Source organism: Bos grunniens, chromosome 1, assembly GCF_055505025.1.
Source record: "Bos grunniens cultivar Pamir isolate PY7600 chromosome 1, Bosgru_T2T1.0, whole genome shotgun sequence".
Classification (NCBI taxonomy): Eukaryota; Metazoa; Chordata; class Mammalia; order Artiodactyla; family Bovidae; genus Bos; species Bos grunniens.
In genome coordinates this window covers 24,664,802-24,687,009 of record NC_141165.1, presented here as the reverse complement: position 1 = coordinate 24,687,009, position 22,208 = coordinate 24,664,802, and the positions used below count along the sequence as shown (strand labels likewise).

At 35.2% G+C, this 22,208-nt stretch overlaps 1 protein-coding gene across 3 annotated transcripts in view; it reads left to right on the top strand.

The window, feature by feature from the left end:
• The window catches only part of STAG1 (STAG1 cohesin complex component), a 496,597-nt gene that overhangs the window by 460,053 nt on the left and 14,336 nt on the right, over positions 1 to 22,208 (top strand). For all 3 annotated transcript variants that reach the window (XM_086354992.1, XM_086354939.1, XM_086355079.1), the window contains 6 exons: positions 11,026 to 11,118; positions 13,012 to 13,186; positions 14,864 to 15,003; positions 17,692 to 17,793; positions 20,745 to 20,893; positions 21,707 to 21,835. In XM_086354992.1, the coding sequence (XP_086211118.1) occupies positions 11,026 to 11,118; positions 13,012 to 13,186; positions 14,864 to 15,003; positions 17,692 to 17,793; positions 20,745 to 20,893; positions 21,707 to 21,835 (788 nt within the window). The remainder of the gene's footprint in view (positions 1 to 11,025; positions 11,119 to 13,011; positions 13,187 to 14,863; positions 15,004 to 17,691; positions 17,794 to 20,744; positions 20,894 to 21,706; positions 21,836 to 22,208) is intronic.

Genomic DNA, 22,208 nt, shown 5'->3' with positions numbered 1-22,208 from the left:
TCCCTGTATTCTGGACCCAGGCTTTATCCTTAAGTCTTCAAATTAAAGAAAATCTACATCCCTCAGGGAGCTACAAGTCAAATTATTAGTGAGAAGTATAGCATATTTATTACAAAGTTTGTTCCTCCATTACACTCTTGACTGAAGGTTCTCCTCTGCAAATTTCAACTTGTTTACCTCCAAACAGTTAGGGTAAAGATAGGACTGATGGTGGCCAAGGCCCATGAGGAGAAATGTTTAACCTTGCTGTGTATAAAAATCCACAGTCTTCTTTCTAGACCTCTTTCTCTCCCCTTCCAAGTCCTTTAGAGTATTAATATCTGTGAATACGAAAGAGATAGCTCACTTAGGTCCTTGTCCCCAAACTCTTATAATAACAAAATACAGATAATATACCTCAGTCTGCAGAGTTCACTGCTTTGAAGGGGAAGGGAATGAGGCCAACAGCTGGCAACAGTAGCTATCCCTCTAGGAATAAAGTATACAACCGTTTTGCTTCATTCTTTTCTAGATCTCCCCTCCCCTACCTTTTTATTTCTTAAGAAGTCTATCCTCAATAACTATCTACTTGGTTTTAGTCTTAAGCCTTTCCTTTTTACTGGTCCATGACTTCAGAGTGATTATTTTATAGCTTTGTTTCTATTAATAGTGTGTCCAGTCTCAAGTGCCTGAGTGGCTGGTCTAGGAAAGTTAGGAGGGAAAGATCCAGGACTTGTTTTATATTCATTTCTTTTTCAGCTCCTGGAGGGTTCTTTTTTTGTTTTGTTTTGTTTTTAAACTGGAATACATAAGTAGATGGCTAAACTCTCAACTTGTCCAAAATTTTATTAGACTCTAACATTCTAAAAATTTCTGGAAATCATAAGTAAGTATGTTCAACTTAGAGGGGCATGTACAATTCATGATTCCAACATCTTATTAAGAATTCCATACTGTGTTTGCAACCCTGTTCCTGGGCCTCTACTTTTTGGAGCTTGCTTTCTGGTAAGGAATGCCTTCCCACCCCTTGAAGGACAGCATAAGGCTTCCTCAACTTCACTAGCCTGTTTATTTGGATACTGTTTTTACTTGCACGGGGACAGTGGTCTTTAAAGTACCACTTTATAAATACTCTTAACTCCTAATTTATTTAATACCTCAGGATCTAAGCAGTGAGCCAGGACTGAGAAGATCTATTCTAAATAACAATTATTATAATGTAAAAATGTGTTTTAACTGTTTATTAGAGGCTGAAAGCAATGTTAACAATATTTAATGCTGTGTGGTGTGGCCAGATATTTTTTAAAAATAATATTTAAACAAAGCATAACACTTCCACTCTTCAGTACAGAAATTGGAAATCTTTCTCCACCAAAATTAATTATAAAGGAAGTTTACTTTCCTGTCAGGTCATTTATTTGAATAAAAGAATGTAAGTATTTTATATTATTTAATATTCCCTGAGTGATAAAATAATCACTTTTCCTTTCTGCAGTAGGTTTTTTATTTTGAAAATGTTTTTTCCAGTGGCCATTCTGTAATTACTAGGTATTTGTTGAAATGATTTCTTCTTGCTAACCCAATTTATATATATATAAGAAACTTTCAGTTTATAAATAAATAATATCTTTCCAGCATTTTTTGTGTTGAAACATGGCCTTTGGAGTTAAATTGAGTTTGAAGTTTGGCTCTATTTCTTACCACCTGTGACAAAGGTATACAAATTACTTTACATTTGAACTTTAGTTTGCTAATAAGTGATATTCATTGCTGGACAGGGTTGTTGGGAAGATTAAATTAAAAGAAATGTTTTAGTCAGCAATAACTGTTGCTTTGATAGCATTAAATTGCAGTCCTAGCCTGTGCTTTCCTAATCTTCTCTCCTGCCAAAACCAAAAATTAATGCTAAATGAACTGTTATATAAAGTTATGGAAGTACATAAACATGCTCAGTGTCTAGTGTAGGTTTGGAATATAGCATGGTAGATTTTGTCCTCCATCTGTATTTTGAAAAATTTGAGAATTCACATCTCTTGCTTTGCTCCTAACAGTCACTACTTTCCCCCTGTCCCTCTGACTCCTCCTTTAGCTTCCTGCATCTTTGTACACCACAGAAAAGAGAAATCAGAAGACGTTTTGGAACTACAGTAGGCAGCTTAAGGGTTCCTAGATCAAGTGGATTACCCTTGAGGCAATGGCAGGAGGCAGCAGGTGGGGATTCAGATCACCAAGAAAAGCAACACTGAAAACTAGGTATTACATTTGGGGTTTTAAAATCCAGTATTTTACTGTATATTCACAAAAGTGGCACATTCTCCTTATCTTCAGAAGAGAAGCTAGTAGCAGTTACTCGTGAATGAAAGCAGTTTCAAAGATATTCCATAGGGTTTACCCTATAGCAGTGGTGAGGCTTTTGTCTCTTGCCCACTGATGTGTCCCAAGTGGATGAATTACCTAAATATGTTTCTGTCATATTTACTATGGATAATGAGTTAGTTGAGCTGAAAAATAATTTAATGAACGTTATGTTAGTAATGATGCTAAGTACATAAAAGTATAATGCAGTTTATATGTCCAAAGAGCTTTGTAGCCCAATACAAGCTAGACAAACTGTATAGCCCATGGGGCAAATCTGACTAGACACCTGTTTTTGTAAGGAACGTTTTAATGAAACACAACAATGCTCATTCATTTATGTGCTGCTTTCTTGTTCAAAAGGCAAACTTAAGTAGCTGTAACAGAGACATTATGACCCACAAACCCTAAAATATTTACTATCTGACCCTTTACCCAAAAGTTTTGCCAGTACCTGGCCTAGTAGAGTAACCCCTTGGTCTTGTTTTTAACTAGCTTAGTTTCATGCCCCATTTTTTAATCACAAAAAATGTTTCACTAAATTCTTAACAGGCTTTATTCTCATATTCTAAGATCTTTGGCCTGATCTAGGTCCTTATTTCACAACTTCCCATATTTTACTTCTGCACACTCTGAAAATGTGTAATTGTCAGATAATGTTGAACTAGTTTTAGATATTTATTGCTAGTTTTTCCATGGCTTCAGTTTCTATGATTATCTAAATCATATTTCATAGTTGTGGATAAAAGGGCAGCCAAATGTAGTCTGCCTCTAGACACATAAAATTATGATGCAAAAATGAAAGGAAATCACCCATTTAAATCTGCCTGTTTGGGTCTTCCAGGGAGTTCAGTGGATGACTTTGCCTCCCAATTCAGGGGGTGCCGGTTTGATCCATGGTCAGGGAATTAAGATCCCACATGCCCTGTGGTATGACCGAAAAACAAAAAATCTGTCAGGATCTTCATGTTTTGTGTGTTTATGAATTAAACCCTTATCTTTCCTCACTGACTGTAATCATGTTGAGATACTTGGCTCTTAAAGGACAATCTACATTTTTCATCCCAAGATATTAGGGTAAGTCAAGTTTGAGCCTTTGTACCTTTAAGAAAACTTCTAATATAGTTTATATGATAAGTCCACCATCTTAATTGTGCCAGCCTTATTTGGGGCTCTTCTTTGTTGAGATTTTGCTGACTAGGGTATATTTTCAAAACATCATGTTAGTTCATTAAGAGAGATTTCTTTTTATTTTTAACAATAAATCACTGAAAAACTGAAGGTCTTTTAGCCCTTTCACATTTGAGCATATTGGGTTTCAATCTTCTGATTCTTGGTTTCACTAAATCTACAGGGAAGCAAAAGCTTCTCTTAGTGAAGCAACTTGCAAAATGCATATAAAAGAACATGGCCAAGATATTATAATTTAAATCTCAGTGTCATCTTTTCACTTGACTCTTTTGAATTCCTTTCCATAACTACTTTAGGAAAAGTGCTTTTAACCCCAAGCTGCTTTCTGAAAATAAGAGAAAATACTGGTTTCATCTAGGGAAAAGCATTTAAAACGAGGCACTGTATTCTTAGTCTACATTCTCTTATATGGACTGAGAGAAGAGATTACTGTTCTAACTCTGCCTTCAGTTTTTATCACTATAATGCAAATACTCTGGCTAGAAAGAATTTAAATAGAAATCCCATCATGTTCAGAGTGTTAGAAGCACTCCCTAAAAATTTTAGTCACTTAAAATTACAGTCTATTACAGATAAGTTAGCTCATGTGTTGTTCTTTTTCAGTGTCTTTTGGGTTGACCTGCGTTTTTGTTTATATAAGTATATTTGAGTAATTTGAGTTTTATATTTCTTAGCTCCATAATGCTGCCTGTTTCTTCAGTATATTAATTTTCCTGCATTATAAAAAGTCACTATAGCAAAATGGTTAGGACTATAGACTCTGGAGGCAAACTGTTCTGATTAATTTATTGCCTCACAAAGACAAAGCTTTGTCTTTGGGTCTGCGTTTAACATTTCTGAGCCTGTTTCTTCATTTGTAGAATCGAAGTGATAATATCTATACACGTCACAGTTGAATTAATATGTGAGAAGCTTAGATTAGTGCCTAGTACACAGTAACTGCCAATAGATGTTAACTTTATGTAGTGTGAGATGCTAGCATAATGAGGTTTGTAGGAAAATTATAGGATGAATAAATAAAGCACAGTGTTCTGAAATCCAAAAGAACTAAAATTTTGTTCTCAGCTGTTCAGAGGAATTTACTATTTGAGATTAGCTACCTCTGTTAAATATACAGTATCTGTGCCTGTTTACCTAAAATTGTTGGTACTTAAACTTCTCTCAGTGGGTTCTAACTGATTACAATTAAGTTAACTTTCTTGAGCACTGAATATTGAAGTTCTATCCAAATCTATGCTAAACTTACTGCTAAAAAAGCTTCTATTTCCTTAGTTGCTTTCCATTTCTACATTCTTAAAATGCTACTGCTGATTAGTAAGCAATCAGGTTGCTTACCTAGTTGTGATGTTAAATTTACAACTTCTCAGATGGATTGGCAAGTAATCATTTTATATAAGGCACATCTGCTTTATGACTGACCTTTAAAGGAATCTTTTGTCTCCAACTCCAGCAATAGTTGATTCCCTAGACTGCTTCAAACTGCACAGTAACCATGAAATTTAAGGGAATAAAGGAGCATTAATGCCTCCTGGCATCATTTTTAACTATATTTATTGTGCAGTAAAATGAACACATTTATTTGTCTCTCGGATTGTGCTGTCATCTGTATTATGTGTACTTGGATATTATTCAGCAAGTATTTACTATATATCTGCCCATGTGCCAAACACTGTTTTAGGTACCAGCAGGAAGAGTGAACATTCATCCTTTGAATACCAGGTTTACCAGTTAGCACCTGTATGTTCTCATTTGAGTGCCTAGATTAATTCAACAGATTCACAGAATGCCATAGAACCTCAGAGAATACATATTTCAACCCTTTTGTTTATAAATTTTTAAAATCTGTAATCCTGAGATACAGTTTCTCTAAGGTCTAAACTAGTTCATAGCATGGCCTGCATTTTGTTTTTCTTTCAGTTATTTATTCAACAAACATTTCAAATCTTTTCTATTGAAAAGGACAACAAAGACCCCCAAAGACCTCTCCAGTAGCTGTCCTATTTTTCTCTCACTTTTTACAGTCAGACTTTTTTGAAAGAGTTGCTTGCTTTCTTATCCTTTCTACCATTGCCGTTTAAAGCCCTTTTAATTCCTTTGAATGAGTGTGTGTGCTCGGTCATGTTTGACTCCTTGTGAGCCCATGGACTGTAGCTCGCCAAGCTTCTCTATCCATGGGATTTTCCAAGCAAGAATACTGGAGTAGGTTACCATTTCCTACTCCAAGGGGATCTTCCTAAACGAAGGAGAGAGCCTGCATCTCTGTGACTCCTGGATTGACAGGCAAATTCTTTACTTCTCGTGCCACCTGGGAAGAATTGATCCCTTCGAATTGTAATGCTGGAGAAGACTTTTGACAGTCCCTTGGACTGCAAGGAGATCCAACCAGTCCATCCTAAAGGAGATCAGTCCTGGGTGTTCATTGGAAGGACTGATGCTGAAGCTGAAGCTCCAGTACTTTGGCCACCCGATGCAAAGAACCTGCCTACTCATTGGAAAAGAACATGATGCTGGGAAAGATTGAGGGCAGGAGGAGAAGGGGACGACAGGTGATGGTTAGATAGCATCACTGACTCAATGGGCATGAATTTGAGCAAACTCCAGGAGATAGTGAAGGACAGTGAAGCCTTGTGTGCTGCAGTCCAAAGAGTCAGACACCACTTAGCAACTGAACAACAACAACAGAATTGTTTTGAAGAGCTTTGCTGGTGGCTCAGTGGTAAATGCAGGAGAAACGGGTATGATTCCTTGGTCGGAAGATCCCCTGGAAAAGGAAATGGCAACCCACTTCAGTATTCTCGCCTGGGAAATCTCATGGAGAGAGGAGTCTGGTGTGCTGCAGTCCACAGAGTCACAAAAGAGTTGAACACAACTTAGCAACTAAACAACAATCCATTTGAAAGTGTTCTCCCCAAGGTCACTCATAACATTGTTGCTTTATTCTTGCAACACCTTCAAGTCCTTTTCTTTTCTCTTGGTGACATTTGTCATCATTAAACTATTCCATTCATTATTGTTGTTTAATATTTTTATTTGTTTATTTTTTAGCTGTGTCAGGTATTAGTTGCAGCAGGTGGGATCTTCATTGCATGGGGGATCTTCAGTCCAGCACACAAGATCTTTTGTTGTGGTGCTCAGGCCTGTCTGTAGTTGTGGTACGAGGCTTGGTTTCCCTGCAGCCTATGGGATCCAAGTTCCCTGACCAGGGATCAAATCCACATCTCCTGCAGTGGTTTATTTAAGGTATAGTGCTCCAGGTGAATTCTTAAGCACTGGACCACCAACGAAGTCTCAATTCTACTCATTTTTAAATGTTTCCTTTTCTTACCTCTGGGATGCCATATTCTAATTTTGTTCCTACTTCTCAGACTATTTCTTAGATTTCTTCATATGCCTTTCTTTCTTATCCGTCTGTTAAGTTTTGGTGTTCCCCAGGGTACTTTTGTCAGCCCTATTTACATATTCTCTTTTTAACGGTCTCATCTACTTCCATTGTTTCTAAATGCTGAGGCCTCCCAAATCTCTTCTTGCTCAGATCCTTTACTGTGGACTTTGAACTCATCCAGCTGACTTTTAGACATCTTTAGTAGGATATTGTCTTGTGTGTAATTTCCTTGGTTCTGTCTCACCGCAACAAAAACTGGAAGCAATGGGCGGACCAGTGTTACAGTTCAGTTCAGTCACTCAGTCGTGTCAGACTCTTTGCGACCCCATGAACTGCAGCATGCTTGGGCCTCCCTGTCCATCACCAACTCCCGGAGTCCACCCAAACCCATGTCCATTGAGTCGGTGATGCCATCCAACTATCTCATCCTCCATTGTCCCCTTCTCCTCCTGCCCTCAATCTTTCCCAGCATCAGGGTCTTTTCAAATGAGTTAGCTCTTTCCATGAGGTGGCCAAAGTATTGGAGATTCAGCTTCAACATCAGTCCTACCAATGAACAACCAGGACTGATCTCCTTTAGGATGGACTGGTTGGATCTCTTTGCAGTCCAAGGGACTCTCAAGAGTCTTCTCCAACACCACAGTTCAAAAGCATCAATTCTTCGGCAGTCAGCTTTCTTCATAGTCCAACTCTCACATCCATACATGAATACTGGAAAAACCATAGCCTTGACTAGATGGATCTTTGTTGACAAAGTAATGTCTCTGCTTTTTAATATGTTGTTTAGGTTGGTCATAACTTTCCTTCCAGGGAGTAAGTGTCTTTTCATTTCATGGCTGCAATCACCATCTGCAGTGATTTTGGAGCCCAGAAAAATAAAGTCAGCCACTTTTTCCACTGTTTCCCCATCTATTTGCCATGAAGTGATGGGACCAGATGCCATGATCTTAGTTTTCTGAATGTTGAGCTTTAAGCCAACTTTTTCACTCTCCTCTTTCACTTTCATCAAGAGGCTCTTTAGTTCCTCTTCACTTTCTGCCATAAGGGTGGTGTCATCTGCATATCTGAGATTATTAATATTTCTCCTGGCAATCTTGATTCCAGCTTGTGCTTCTCCAGCCCAGTGTTTCTCATGATGTACTCTGCATATAAGTTAAATAAGCAGGGTGACAATATACAGCCTTGACGTACCCCTTTTCCTGTTAGGAACCAGTCTGTTGTTCCATGTCCAGTTCTAACCGTTACTTCCTGACCTGCATACAGGCTTCTCAAGAGGCAGGTCAGGTGGTCTGGTATGCCCATGTGATCCACACAGTCAAAGGCTTTGGCATAGTCAATAAAGGAGAAATAATTCCAGAAAAATTTCTGGGACTCTCTTGCTTTTTCAGTGATCCAGTGGATATTGGCAATTTGATCTCTGGTTCCTCTGCCTTTTCTAAAAACCAGCTTGAACATCTGGAAGTTCACGGTTCACATATTGCTGAAGCCTGGCTTGGAGAATTTTAAGCATTCTCCATGTAATTTCCTCAGTCGCAGCAAAAATTTGAAGTGATGAATGGACCAGTGTTATAGCTCAGTTTTACTGGCAAGCAAAGGAAAATACGTCCTGGAGGTGTGAGGGTGGTCCAACCCAAAATACGAGAAAAGAAAAGCCCTAGCCTCAATTTTGCTCCTCTCTTTGTTTTCTTTCTTCCCCCTGAGCCTGCCCTATGTAAACTGGGCTACCCAGGAGGGCTGTTTGTTTTACCTAAGGTCCTCACTCCTTCGTTTGTTCTATTTTTGCAGGCTTTTCCCTTCCTTGTCTTTTACCCACCGCCATTTTGGACCTCTTTTTCCTATTCTCACTACCTAACGATATCTTTCAGGGTTTGCAGATCAGCATCCTTAAAGCCAAACTTATTACCTTAGCATTTGTTCCTGTATTAACTATCTTGGTGACTTATACCATAATCTATCTAGTAGGCAACTACCTAGAAATTAGGAGTCACATCAACATCCTCTGTTCCTGATAGCTCCTAAATGCTATCAATTCTTCTGCTTTAATTTCTCTACACCAGGTTAACATCTTTACTGACAGCATTTTATTTTTAGCCCCAATATTTTATTTTCAGATTATTCCTATGGTGTCTGTTAATATATGATGAACTGTAGGATGATGGTTTGAAGCATAGGCTTTAGAGTCAGATGGCACTAGGTATGGATCCTTACTCTATCACTTAAAATCTGCAGATGCTCTGAACCTCAGTTTCCTCCTCTGTAATATAGGCATATTAATCACTTACTTCATAGGCTGATTGTAAGACTTAAATTTATGCCTGTTCATCGTCGTTCATTCAGTTGCTCAGTTCGACTCTTTATAACTCCATGAATTGCAGCATGCCAGCTTCCCTGCTCTTCACCATGCCCCTTAGAACACAGCATTTGGTACATAATAAACCCTCAAGAGAAGACTGTATTTATTATTAATACTATTAAGAGTTTATTTACTATTTTACATCTTTCTCCCTTTTCCTTAGAGTATGATTCCTTAGCATAAATTTTTAGCAACTTCATGATAAAAATCCTTATTCATTAACTCCTTATTGCTGACAGGATAATAGCCAAATAATTTAACATGGCATTTTAAGTTGTATTCCATTTAAATGGAAATGGGTCCTCTTTCTCTTCAGTTTTCTCTCACCACTCTCCTCCCATTTGCACCCCAACTGCAATAAATTAACAGTAGTCTCTCAAAAGCACCTCCAGGCTTTTGAACATTCTGTGCCCTCTGGAACACCTTTCCTTATAGGTAGATGATTTTTAGTTGTTCAGAACTCTTTTTGGCAACCCTGCTGTGACTGCTCTTGACTCTGGGTTAAGCTTTCCAATGTAAGGACTCCTTAAATTCTTTTGTGACTGCCTACTCTTGTCTCTTTCCCCTGATGCTTTATGAGTCTTTGAAATTAAAGAAGATCAAGGAATGTTGAGGTTTGATTGTTGGATGTTAATCTACAGGAACATTAAAGTTTCTAGAGACAGTGTCCTTTTTACTACTCTGCACAAGAGGGTCTTATTCCTTCTAAATACTGCACTCATTTTAGCAAAAGGAAATATATGTAATTTTTGAAGTATTATTTGGGATGTGAAGATTCCAAAAAGGAAATAGTACTGTCAACTATGCAAAATAGAGAAGCTTAAAGAATCTTTGTTTCATAGAATACTTTTTAAAAGTGATTTCTATACCAGCCTATGCTCATTTAATTACTCTTCATTACTATTTTAAATATCAATATAATACTGAGTTATCTGCATGCATCTTGCTTATTAGTGAAAAGAATGTGAGCTCTGATATCAGACAGTCCTGCTTTCATCTTTGCTAATAATAACTACTTCTTATAATCAATATAAATATTAAATTATACAACAGCCCTCTTACCAGTGCCTGGCACTTTATAGGGACTTGATAAATTTAAATTTCCTTTTATAGTTTTCCAGTGTTTGATATTGAATATTGTAATATGGCTATCTGATTAAATCCTATTCACCTATCCAATCTTGGATTAAAGCTCATCTTTCTATGAAGCTGCCCCCAACTCAGCCATGTCTGTCTGCTACAATTAGAGTTGATACCAAAAAATTAAACAATTAATTACTCTATGATTGATCTAACTCCCTGCTAAAATATTAACTCTTTGAGAACATGAACACTATCTTAAAGTTATCTCTTTGCCTTGACATTTTGCAGAGTGCTGAGAATATGGAAAAAATTCAGTACATGTTTACTGCTTAATTGGTTTTTTTCCCGATGCTGCTGCACTTCCTCATTTTACTACATCTAGTATTTGTAATAGGAATGACTATCAATTTTAATACCAGCCCAAGTAAACCATATTTATAAAGGAAATATGTTGGAGGAAATCATACTGAGCATTCCAAAGCAAAATTGAACAGAGTATTTGGGATTATTGGTTTCACTGCCCCTTCCATTAGGATAACTAGGAAATTATGATTTGGTTCCCAGTGATAAATTTGATTTTATGAATTTCCTTAACAATAAACTGGTTTGGCTATTTTCCATTTATTATTTCTTCAGTTTTCAAGAATACTGTAATTCGTGCTTGCAAATTTGTGTCTTACAGGAGGACTTGTTGGTATTGAGGAAAACAGTGAAGTCCTTTCTGGCTGTTTGCCAGCAGTGCCTATCTAATGTTAATACTCCAGTGAAGGAACAGGTAAGAGATTGTCAGTTAAGAGCCCTCAATATAAATAATTCAAATGCATTGAAGAAGCATAAGAAGATGTAAATTTTTTTAAGGTGTAATTTTTTATGGCAGTTCTTAGCATGTAGTTTATCTTATGGGACCTGGGACAAGAGTATAGATGCTAAATAGTTAAGTTATAAAGTAAGCTAACAAACTTGTTATACATCTTTGTACCTTGGCAAGTGAGGTCAGGTTTAAGTTTAGAATTCTTGATTCTTATGAATTCTATACCAGAACCTGAGGATTCTGTACCAGAATGGGAGCTGGCTTAGGGTTCACTTTCTTCTCATCTTACCTTCAGCTCTTTCCCACACCAGTTAGAACTTCTCACATATGCATGTGAACAGTTTAACCCACATATCCAAACTATCAGCATCACTTCCTTAAACAAGTTGTTCCTTAACTATCCTGGGGCCTAGGAGTACACACTGGGGATACCTGTGTCTCAGAAGGATGCCTGTGCAGCCCCTTATAGCAGAATCCAGTCTGTGAGGGCAGGGAGTTCCTGAATCCCTGCCCCTGGACAGAGATGTAAAGTTGGGGTGCTGATGGGCATATCCCACTGGACCAACAGACTCCTAACCCCTTGGCAAGGGGTGTAGACCAAAGACAGTCAAAGTGAAGCCCAAGGCAATACCATTTTCACAAAGTGATTTTGTAAGCTAAAACTGTTCTATTAGGAAGAGCTTCTATCAAAAAAAAAAAAAAAAAGATATATCTTTTCCATGCTGTTTTTTTATTATGATGTTCAACTAGAAAGTCTATATCTAGTTAAAGAATAGAATAGTACTTACCCTGTGCTAACTCATCTTACAAATAGGGTATCACAGGTCTCTTCTTTATTAAGTTATCAGCATAGTCTAACTTAAAATGGGAACAGAGATTATCTTTCCTAAACCTTATTCTCTAAATTTTCTGAACTTAACCAGTGCTATCTAAAAGTACCGAACTCAGGACACTTAAGCCAGAAATTCAGTGTTTCTGCATCATCACTGTTTGGTGACATGCAGAAGTATGGCCTCAGTTAAAAATATACATTTCCCTAGATTCCTTTCATGCTCTCCTCTTTTCAAGTGACTTGTTTCTAAATTTATGTATTTCATGGTAATGTACTTATAGCATGAATTTCCATGATTCTTGCTGGAGGTAAACGGCCAAGTATACAACCATCTCCAAATTTATACCAAAATTGTGTTTTCCACAGAAGTCAATTTTTAGAGGGGGGTGAATGGATTGTTTTAGAGTGTAAGAGCCCTCAGTTATTCCATAACAGTAAATTAATGACACAAGTTCATTTTGTACCATCCATTAAATAGGATAAATGTGGCAATATAACCTTAATGTATTCTCTATGGGAAAATATATTGAAAGTTCTTTATGTGAATACATTTGTTGGGAAGCTTTGCATCACTGTTTTTTAAGTGAATGATCTTGAATCCAACTTTAACCTATGGTTCAGAATTTTGTTTTACAGTAGATTATTAAAAGAAGAATCCAAAATGGTAGCTTACAGATTTAGTGTACTATATTGTAATTGATTGAATTATACAGTTTATCTTAAGATTTGTGCTTTTTTTTTGCTTATGCAGTATACGATTGACTTATACTCTCTGTCATTAATATAGTAATTCAATTTTGTGTTTCCAGAGTTGAATTCAGTTCATTTTTTATAAGTTCAAGTCAAAAATCTCTTAATCGTTTTAAGTTAATACAGCCAAATTAAAAAATAGTTTAAGTAGCTGCAATTTGAATACTTAGCATTTCTGTTATGGTACTGTTACTGAACTGCGTGTAATTTAGTATATTTTCATTTGTAGTTACTATTGTACAATGTTTTACTGATGAATTTCCTTTTCATTTCAGGCTTTCATGCTACTCTGTGATCTTTTGATGATTTTTAGCCACCAATTAATGACAGGTGGCAGGGAGGGCCTTCAGCCTTTGGTGTTTAATCCAGATACTGGACTTCAGTCTGAACTCCTCAGCTTTGTGATGGATCATGTTTTCATTGACCAAGATGAGGAGAACCAGAGCATGGGTATTTGCAGCTATCATCTTGTCAATATTGATCTTGTCTTAACAACCCCAAGAGATTGAAGAAAGTTTCCAATTCAGTCCTAAAAAATACTACAATTTCTCTCTTTTAAACAAAAGTTAATACATTCATATAAGTCAGAAATCAAGAATAATAATATGCACAGTGAAGTGTCTCTCCTTTAACATAGTACCTTAGAGACCTTTCCCCATCACTAAGTACAGAGTTCCTTATTCTAATTCTAATAGCTACACAGTATTTTATTATTTAAATATAGCATAATTTATACTATTCATCTCATATTGATTGATATTTGACTAGTTTCCAGTCTTCTGCTATCCTAAGCTATACTATAATGGATAATTGTGTACATTTGTCATTTCCCACATGTTTGAAATGTATGTTCAAGATAGATTTTTTTTCTAATAGAACTGCTTCCAGGTTCACAATTTTCTAAAGAAAAGCATCTGAGTTCCTTTCTGTTCCTGAGGAGTGATCATATATTACTTAAATTAACAAAATGTTACTCTAAGATACTAAACTCTAAGAGAATATTATGAAACCTCACCAGTCAAAATTGTTCTGAGCCTGCAGAATGAAAACTTAGCAAAATAAGACTGAATATAAATAATTATAAATAAATACTATATAAAATAGGTTATTTGTGAAATAGATGATTTAAGCTCTCTTAAGTAAGATCCATGGCATATCAAATCCACAGATCTACCTGGTGCTATTGGAATGTTCTTTATTTAACAGAACATTTTAGAAAATACTAGACTGTGAAAAAAGGATCTCTGAGTTCATGTTAATCTCAGGAAACAATATTTACCTGCTACTTGTCCTAAGCAAAAAGATTTCCAACTTCCAAAAGCACTGATGCTTCACAGCAGGCCCAGGTAATAGAAAGGGAAGAGAGAAGTTGAGAATAAGTTATTTTATGAATACACTTGTGAAGAAGAGAAAAAGAACACTGTCCCTAAATAAGGGCAGGCCAAGACATGAGAGGGTCAGTACAGAACCTGAAACAACTGTGTCATCTTTTATCGTCTGAGACTTGTGGAGATATTTTGAGGGGGATTAGAAATAGATAAACCTGAGAATCTAGAAAATGAGGAATAAACACCACTTGTTTGAAAGCATTTGATAATGATTTGTTTTTAAAAATGTGTATGTACATAACATGGTTTGCAAAATATACTTTATTTCTCAGCTTATAATGTAACCACATTTAAGACAAGAACTGAAAACTAACTCCTTCATGTAATTTCCATTCCTCCCCATATATATTTCTAAAAGAAAACTTTTCCCTGTGTCTTAAATTTTTCTATAAATTTCTTCTCTGTAGAAATAGATTAGCACATAAGGAATATTCAGGTAAAAGGACAACAGTATTGTTATGACAAAAGTATAAGGAAAAAAACCTATATATGGTTTGCTTCTCTAACTAGTCTTTGCTATGATAATCTCCTAGAAACTTAGTGCCTAGTGTTTAATAAATATGTAACCAAGTGTAGCACCCTAAAATAATCAGTACGGCTAATAATTTTTATCCTATCTAAAACTAAGTTGTACCTATTTGTAAAGTTATATCCTAGTTATTTGTTCTACAGATTGTCTACAATGTTTTACCTTGGATAAAGGGCCAAAGTTCATAACTAATTTATTTTCTGTGGTTAGAGGGTGATGAAGAAGATGAAGCTAATAAAATTGAGGCCTTACACAAGAGAAGGAATCTACTTGCTGCCTTCAGCAAACTTATCATCTATGATATTGTTGACATGCATGCAGCTGCAGACATCTTTAAACACTACATGAAGGTATAGTTTGATAGTCTTTTTTTTAATGGGTCAAGGACATTTATTGATTGATTAAGGTAGTAGCTTCATATTCTTGTTTTTCTCATTCCACCTAAGTGCCTTAGAAGTTTGCAACTAAAAACGAAAGAGTAGTGAGCAAGCTAAAATTGACAGCTTTTACCTAAATATTATTGATGGTTTTCTGACATATTTAAAATTTCTCTTTTTTATGAGTTTTTTATCACTCTATACCATTATATCAATTCCATTAAGTAGGAGTTCCTTACATTTATAAGAAAGAATGCTGTTTTATTTTCTTAAAGCCATGGACACTTCTTATGGAAGAAAACTCTCTCTTTTCCCTATGACATCTCTCCAGATACGTTTATATGTGTGCCTACAATGCTACCTGCCAGGCACTAAAGTTAACAAAGATTTTTAAATTCCTACTCCAAAGTGGTCTAAAGCTGGAGACAATCAAGTGATTAGACAGTTGCATTTCTGCAGTGTAGAGAGATATGTATAGGGGTTCCTGGAAATATATAAAATAGATACACTCTTAAGAAATATGAGGGTTAATGAAAACCATTAGACATGCCTTTTGAACTAAGTCTGAGATGAGAAGCATTCATTAGTCAAGCAAAGAACTAGTTAAAGGGCTTTCAGGCACATTGGACTACCTGTACAAAGACAAAGGTAATTGAGGAAAATGCAAGTAATTTGATACAGCAACATAGATTGCTTATGAGAATGGAGCTAGAGGTAAGATTTAAAGATATTAAATGAGGTTAGACCTTATATGTTGTGTGAGAATTTGGGATTTTTTTCCTGCAGGAGGTAAGGAGATGTTGAGAGTTTTACACCATTCTAAAGTCTCTGACTTCCTGGCTACTCTTCCCAGAAGCTCCATTTTGTTTCTGACACTCAAAAAAAGTAGTCCTCAAAAATCTTTATGATAAAACCTAACAGGCATACTTATCAGTGTACGTATTTTTGCCTTGTTTTTATGTCAGAGACAGTATTTTATTTTGCCCATGTTCAGAATATTGTGTATGCCATTCATTCACTTGTGTCTTTGTCCATGTTTGGGCTCCATTCTAGTTATGACACAGTAACTAAATATTTTGCTAGACAACTCCCATGTGAGTACTACGTTGGTAGCCAGAGGTTTAAATAAGATATAATTTCTGTAGTATGGCAGTTCTAGATTACAGAGAAACTGAAATGTAAACATTATATAACATGCTAATAATGAATAGCTGCCTGTGTTCTATGCCATTTACATTCAAGAGACTGCTCTAAGGCTTTTATATTATCTTTGTTGACTGCAGTAACTGTGATTTAGGAAATCAACATTTATAGAAAAGGAAATCAAGGCTCAGAGAAGCAAAGTAACTTTCAAAGATCACACAACTATTAAAGTAGCAAAAACTGACATTTGATTTCTCTAACTTAAAGCTTAACTCTTTCCACTAGATGTAAAACAAAACCTCAGCATGATTATTGTGGTGATAGATGTATAAATTACAAAGCAAGCACAGATATATAGACACTTAAGTGAGCAACTAGGGCAGGCTTCCAATAGTAATATCTAAATAGGACTTGGTTGGATGAATATGAGCTTACCATGGTTTTCCTTGTCGTCCCTCAGCAGTACTATCTTGGGTTCAAGAAACAGGCTTTATCCAAACTTTTATCATCCTTAGCAGTTTTTACACACCTGTGTTCATTATAGGCTTTAATCTTTTATAATATTTTAATTGCTGTTTACTATTCTTTATATATCCTTGTCTATTTGGCTCTTTGCCTCATTTCTCTATGTGATTATTAAAAATCTGAATTTTTGTTGATCTACCTGTTGAACTACTTTAGTGTTCTCATATATCTTTTTCTTCTTATCTGCACTGAGATAATTTTTAATTGCACTGAAAAGATGATTCTTTTGAGATATTTCCCCTTCTTTTGCTTTCCCTTTTTTTTTTTTTTTTTTTTGCACCTCCCATCATGGAAATATATCCATCTGCTTGAAGCTAATATACTCATTTCTTTACATAGTTTATAGGTTTTAGGCTTTAGTTTGGAAATAACATCCAGATTTAATAGTCTCAGAGTTTCTCCTAATTATTTACTCACAAGGAAAACTCTTTAAATCCTGTATCAAAAAATTGAATTATAAAATTAGTTGAAATTTTCCCAATCACTGTTGAAGAAATCACTGTTTTTACTTTTTATATTATATATAATAGTAAAATACAGACATTGTGGGGGGAAATGGGTACACAAAAATATTTAATGAAAAGTTAAATCTGTATTGTAATCTACCCTTCCTTTGTTTAGGCCCTCTCCCCAGAAGTAAGCAATTTTGACTGTTTAGGTTTTAGTTCTTCAAGATGTTTCTGTCAGAGTTCTGTTTCTTGATCTGGACAAGTGGTGTCTGTTGAATCCATGTTGTAAAGAATGAGTAATTTTGCTCACATATATCACTTCTCCTCTTTGAATTTCCTAGTTATCTAGTTTTATTATTTATTTCATAATTTTAAATGTCCAATGTGTATATTTTTAACATTAGACAATATCTTTTAACTCTCATTAGGTTTTTAACATGAAAAATTAAACATGTCTTTACTCACCTTTCCGTTTTTTTCACCAGCCTGTTCTTTATCTCATGAAATGTCAACAGTTTTAAAGCTGTATTTCTTTTCCTTACAGTATTACAATGACTATGGTGATATTATTAAGGAAACATTGAGTAAAACTAGGCAAATTGATAAAATTCAGTGTGCCAAGACCCTCATTCTCAGTTTACAGCAGGTAAGAAATTTGAAGGAAAAGAAATGAGTAGAATACTATTGAGTATTGGCATGTGCTTATTATTATATGCTAGTTATCTTACCTCATTTAAATTAGATCATTATATTAATACATTACTATGGATACTTTCTGGTACAAAGATGTGTTATGTGTCTTTTCTTTAGGAAGACAGTCCTATAGTTTACATTTCAAATGGGTGAAATCCTAAGGTGATCTACTCTTAGACCAAATGAAATGCCAAATTGGATATTTTAAAAGTGATCATTTTTAAAGAACAAATATAAAAATACATTTCAAAAGTATTTAATAATAAAAGGGGCAACAGTAGTATCCAAATAAGAAAATATGTCACATGTATTTCCTAAGGAAGATTCCTAATAAATGCCTAGTATTAAAGTAGAAATGAGGGGTAGTAGTGGCTATAGGTATGTATGTATGTATGTATATATTTAGCCTTTGATAAAGGTCAGTGGGGAAAGGATCACCCCCTTTTTAATAGGTGATGGGTCCATTGACTATGTATTTGGAGAAATGGCTATAAATAGCCCTACTGAACATGTAGCCAAAATAACTACTAGGTGGATTTTATATATATATATATATAAAATTAAAAGTTTGAAAGAATATAAAAGGATATTTTTATATACTGGAGTAGGGAAGTCCTCCAGGAGAGAAGCCACAATATAGACTTAAACAGCTTTATACATCAACCAGCACTCTGAACAAAATTAAAAAACCAATGACAGATTATAGGAAAATATTTTTAATCATACATAGCAAATCCTACAAATCTGTAATAAAGGTAAACAAATCCCATATAAAAGTGAGCAAATGAAAAAAGCCACTTTTCGGAAGAGGCAACTTTTCCTTAAAAAGCAATAAACGTGAAAAAACATCATTAATAATTAATATAATACAGATTGAAACAGGGAGATATTTATCACTGCCAAATAGACTGGCAAGAATTAAAATGATAGATATACCAGTGATTGTTAAAGATACAGCAAGAAAAAGGTCCTTTGTGAAAGCAATTGCTCCTACCTTCTTGGAATATAATTTTGCAGTATATTTCAAAGTTTAAGATATACATTCCTTTTGAACCAGTTTTTTCCTACTTAGGTATCTACATAGATACATTCAGGTATGCACAAAACCGTGTATATGAAAGATCATTTTATTGCAACAGTCTGTGTAATATTGCAAGATTCTAAATGTTCATCAACATAGGACTAGTAAAATAAACTTATTCTGAAATAGCTAAAAAATTGTAAGACAAAATATTAAGTGAAGAACAGCAAGTTTGAGGACAAAATATAGTACAATACCATATAAACGAAAATTAAAACTTCATGTACGTGTAAATATATTAATGTGTTTGCTGCTGCTGCTGCTGCTGCTAAGTCGCTTCAGTCATGTCCGACTCTGTGCGACCCCATAGATGGCAGCCCACCAGGCTCCCCCGTCCCTGGGATTCTCCAGGCAAGAACACTGGTGTGGGTTGCCATTTCCTTCTCCAATGCATGAAAGTGAAAAGTCAGAGAAGTCGCTCAGTCGTGTCCGACTCCTAGTGACCTCATGGACTGCAGCGTACAAGGCTCCTCCGTCCATGGGATTTTCCAGGCAAGAGTACTGCAGTGGGCCTTCTCCGATTAATGTGTCTAAATTGATTAAAAAAAAACTTTCAAAACTTTAACCCTAACATTGATTACCTTTGGAGAGAAGAATGATATATAATGGGAAAGAGAAAAGAGAATTTTACTTTGATATTCCTTGAATTTTATACAGTGAAATACATTCTTTGTATTTATTTTGAATGTAAATTTTAGAGTTTAAGGCTATTGTATACAACTATCTCTGAAAACATTTTAAAATTAAATAATTTATAAACAATTACTCATGAATAAATTTGAAAATCTCTGGAAGAACTGCTTTTTCTAGTCATGGCAGAGTAAATAGTTTAAGCCAGTCTATTGCTGAAGAAACCTAAAAAGGTAGACAACATAATTAATAGAAGATAAGAGCTATTTCAATGAAATGGTGTGCCTAGAGTGAATTGAGAGATTGGGAGGTGAGGAAGTAAAGAAAACAAATATAAACAGTATTTCTCAGGATCGTTGGGTAGAGAATGTGACAGATGCATCCGTAATTGGCAGAGGAGATGGAATTAAGAAGTTAGGGTTGTTTGTTTTTTAAGATGCATGCATCTAAGAGAGGGAGTAGTTAATGATTCAGGAAAAAGCAGTACACAGGACCAAACCACTAAGTCGGTAAAGGAGGCGAGATCCAGTACATAAACAGGGAGTGGCTTCAGATCAGCTTGGACTGTTCATTCTCTCATAATAAAAGAGGACGCAGATACATGTAAAGTGTCTAACTTTGGTGGCGGAATGACGATGGCTTTTATATTCTTTAGTATTCCAGAGTTTTGATTCTGTTATTTTGATGCAATACACGTAATGTGTATGTGATTATAAAATCCCATCACTCAGTTTTAGAACATTTTTTGTGTATTTTGTCATTGGATGGGAAAAAACATTTCATATATCTTAATGATCTTCTTTTACATAATGTTCTTGTCTAAGATGTAAGGAGTGAGAAACAAAGTTCTGAACCCTGCGTTTTATATATTGCCATTCCTGTGAAAACAACAAAAAGAATACATAGTATATTTTTGTAAACATTTTCCCCAACCCAAAATATGTTCCTTTTGGTAGAAAAATAAATTCTGGTTTGCATGTAATCACACAACTAGCATGAAAATGAGCTTGAGAAATAGTAGATAATAGTAGATGACTTGGAGAAGGGGAAAGTGTGGCTACTGTTAATACAAGAAGGGAAATACGTATCTTACCATATGGCTTTTAAATATTTTTTAAATTGTGTTACCTATTCTAACAATAAATAAATATTTCTTAGCTATGAACTTTTTCCTCTTTTTTTCTTTCCACCAGTTGTTTAATGAACTTGTTCAAGAGCAAGGGCCCAACCTAGATAGGACATCTGCCCATGTCAGTGGCATTAAAGAATTGGCACGTCGCTTTGCCCTTACATTTGGATTGGACCAGATCAAGACACGAGAAGCAGTTGCCACACTCCACAAGTAAGTGAGCTAAATAGACACTGTTATACACAATCTGGTTTACTGAAACTTACCAAAAACAACTATTATTTGACCAATTTTTTTTTAATTTTATTTTATTTTTAAACTTTACATAATTGTATTAGTTTTGCCAATTATCAATTTTTTAAAGTAACAAATGTTAGACTTTTCAAGGAAAGTTTTAACAAAATATTCTCGTCACTCTTATCAGTGAGAAAATGTTGTGGGAGACATATATCTAAAAACACTGTGCATCCTCATTTCATAATTGAAAACTGAATGATAAAAAAGTTTTTAAGTACCTTACAAAAACTCTTAAGAACCAGATTTTCTGACAATCTCTGTATCTTTCCAGGGTATTCTGTTACCTCTGAAAGCTACACAGAAATTTAGCTTTGTGGCTACATAGCTATTTTTTATTTTTTACAATGTAAGTTTTGAAATATAACTTCACAACATAAGTTGTTTTCCACTATAAATACTAAAATTAAATATTATTATGCGACTATATCATGCAAATTATTACTTTACCATTTGAGTTTATTTTTACCCTCAGTGATGATTTTGCTGCCTTCCCAACTATTTTTTTTTTATTTTATTTTATTTTTAAACTTTACAAATTGTATTAGTTTTGCCAAATATCAAAATGAATCCGCCACAGGTATACATGTGTTCCCCATCCTGAACCCTCCTCCGTCCTCCCTCCCCATACCATCCCTCTGGGTCGTCCCAACTATTTTTTTTAAATTATAGCCTATTAAAGAGCTATACTAGCTATTTGGAAAAATAAGACAATATTTTCTTTTATTTCAGGGATGGCATAGAATTTGCCTTTAAATACCAAAATCAGAAAGGACAAGAATACCCACCTCCTAATCTGGCTTTCCTAGAAGTACTAAGTGAATTTTCATCTAAGCTTCTTCGGCAAGACAAAAAGACTGTGTAAGTTGCACATTGTAGGACAAGTGGTTTTTATCATGACACCATTATAATTCTTGGAGAAGGAAATGGCAACCCACTCAGTACTCTTGCCTGGAAAATCCCATGGACAGAGGAGCCTGGCAGGCTACAGTCCATGGGGTCGCAAAGAGTGGGACACAACTGAGCAACTTCACTCATGTTATAATTCTAAGTGTTACAATTTTTGAAGGAATTAATCATGTAATTACATTGATAACTTAGGCTCTGATAGTTTAAAGGACTATAATTTTCTTTTAAACTTTGTATAGTTTTTCTTTGCTTACCTTTCAGTAGCCTAGAATTTGCAAGTGGGAATGATTTCTTATTCTCTTATTCAAAGATCTGTGAACACTAG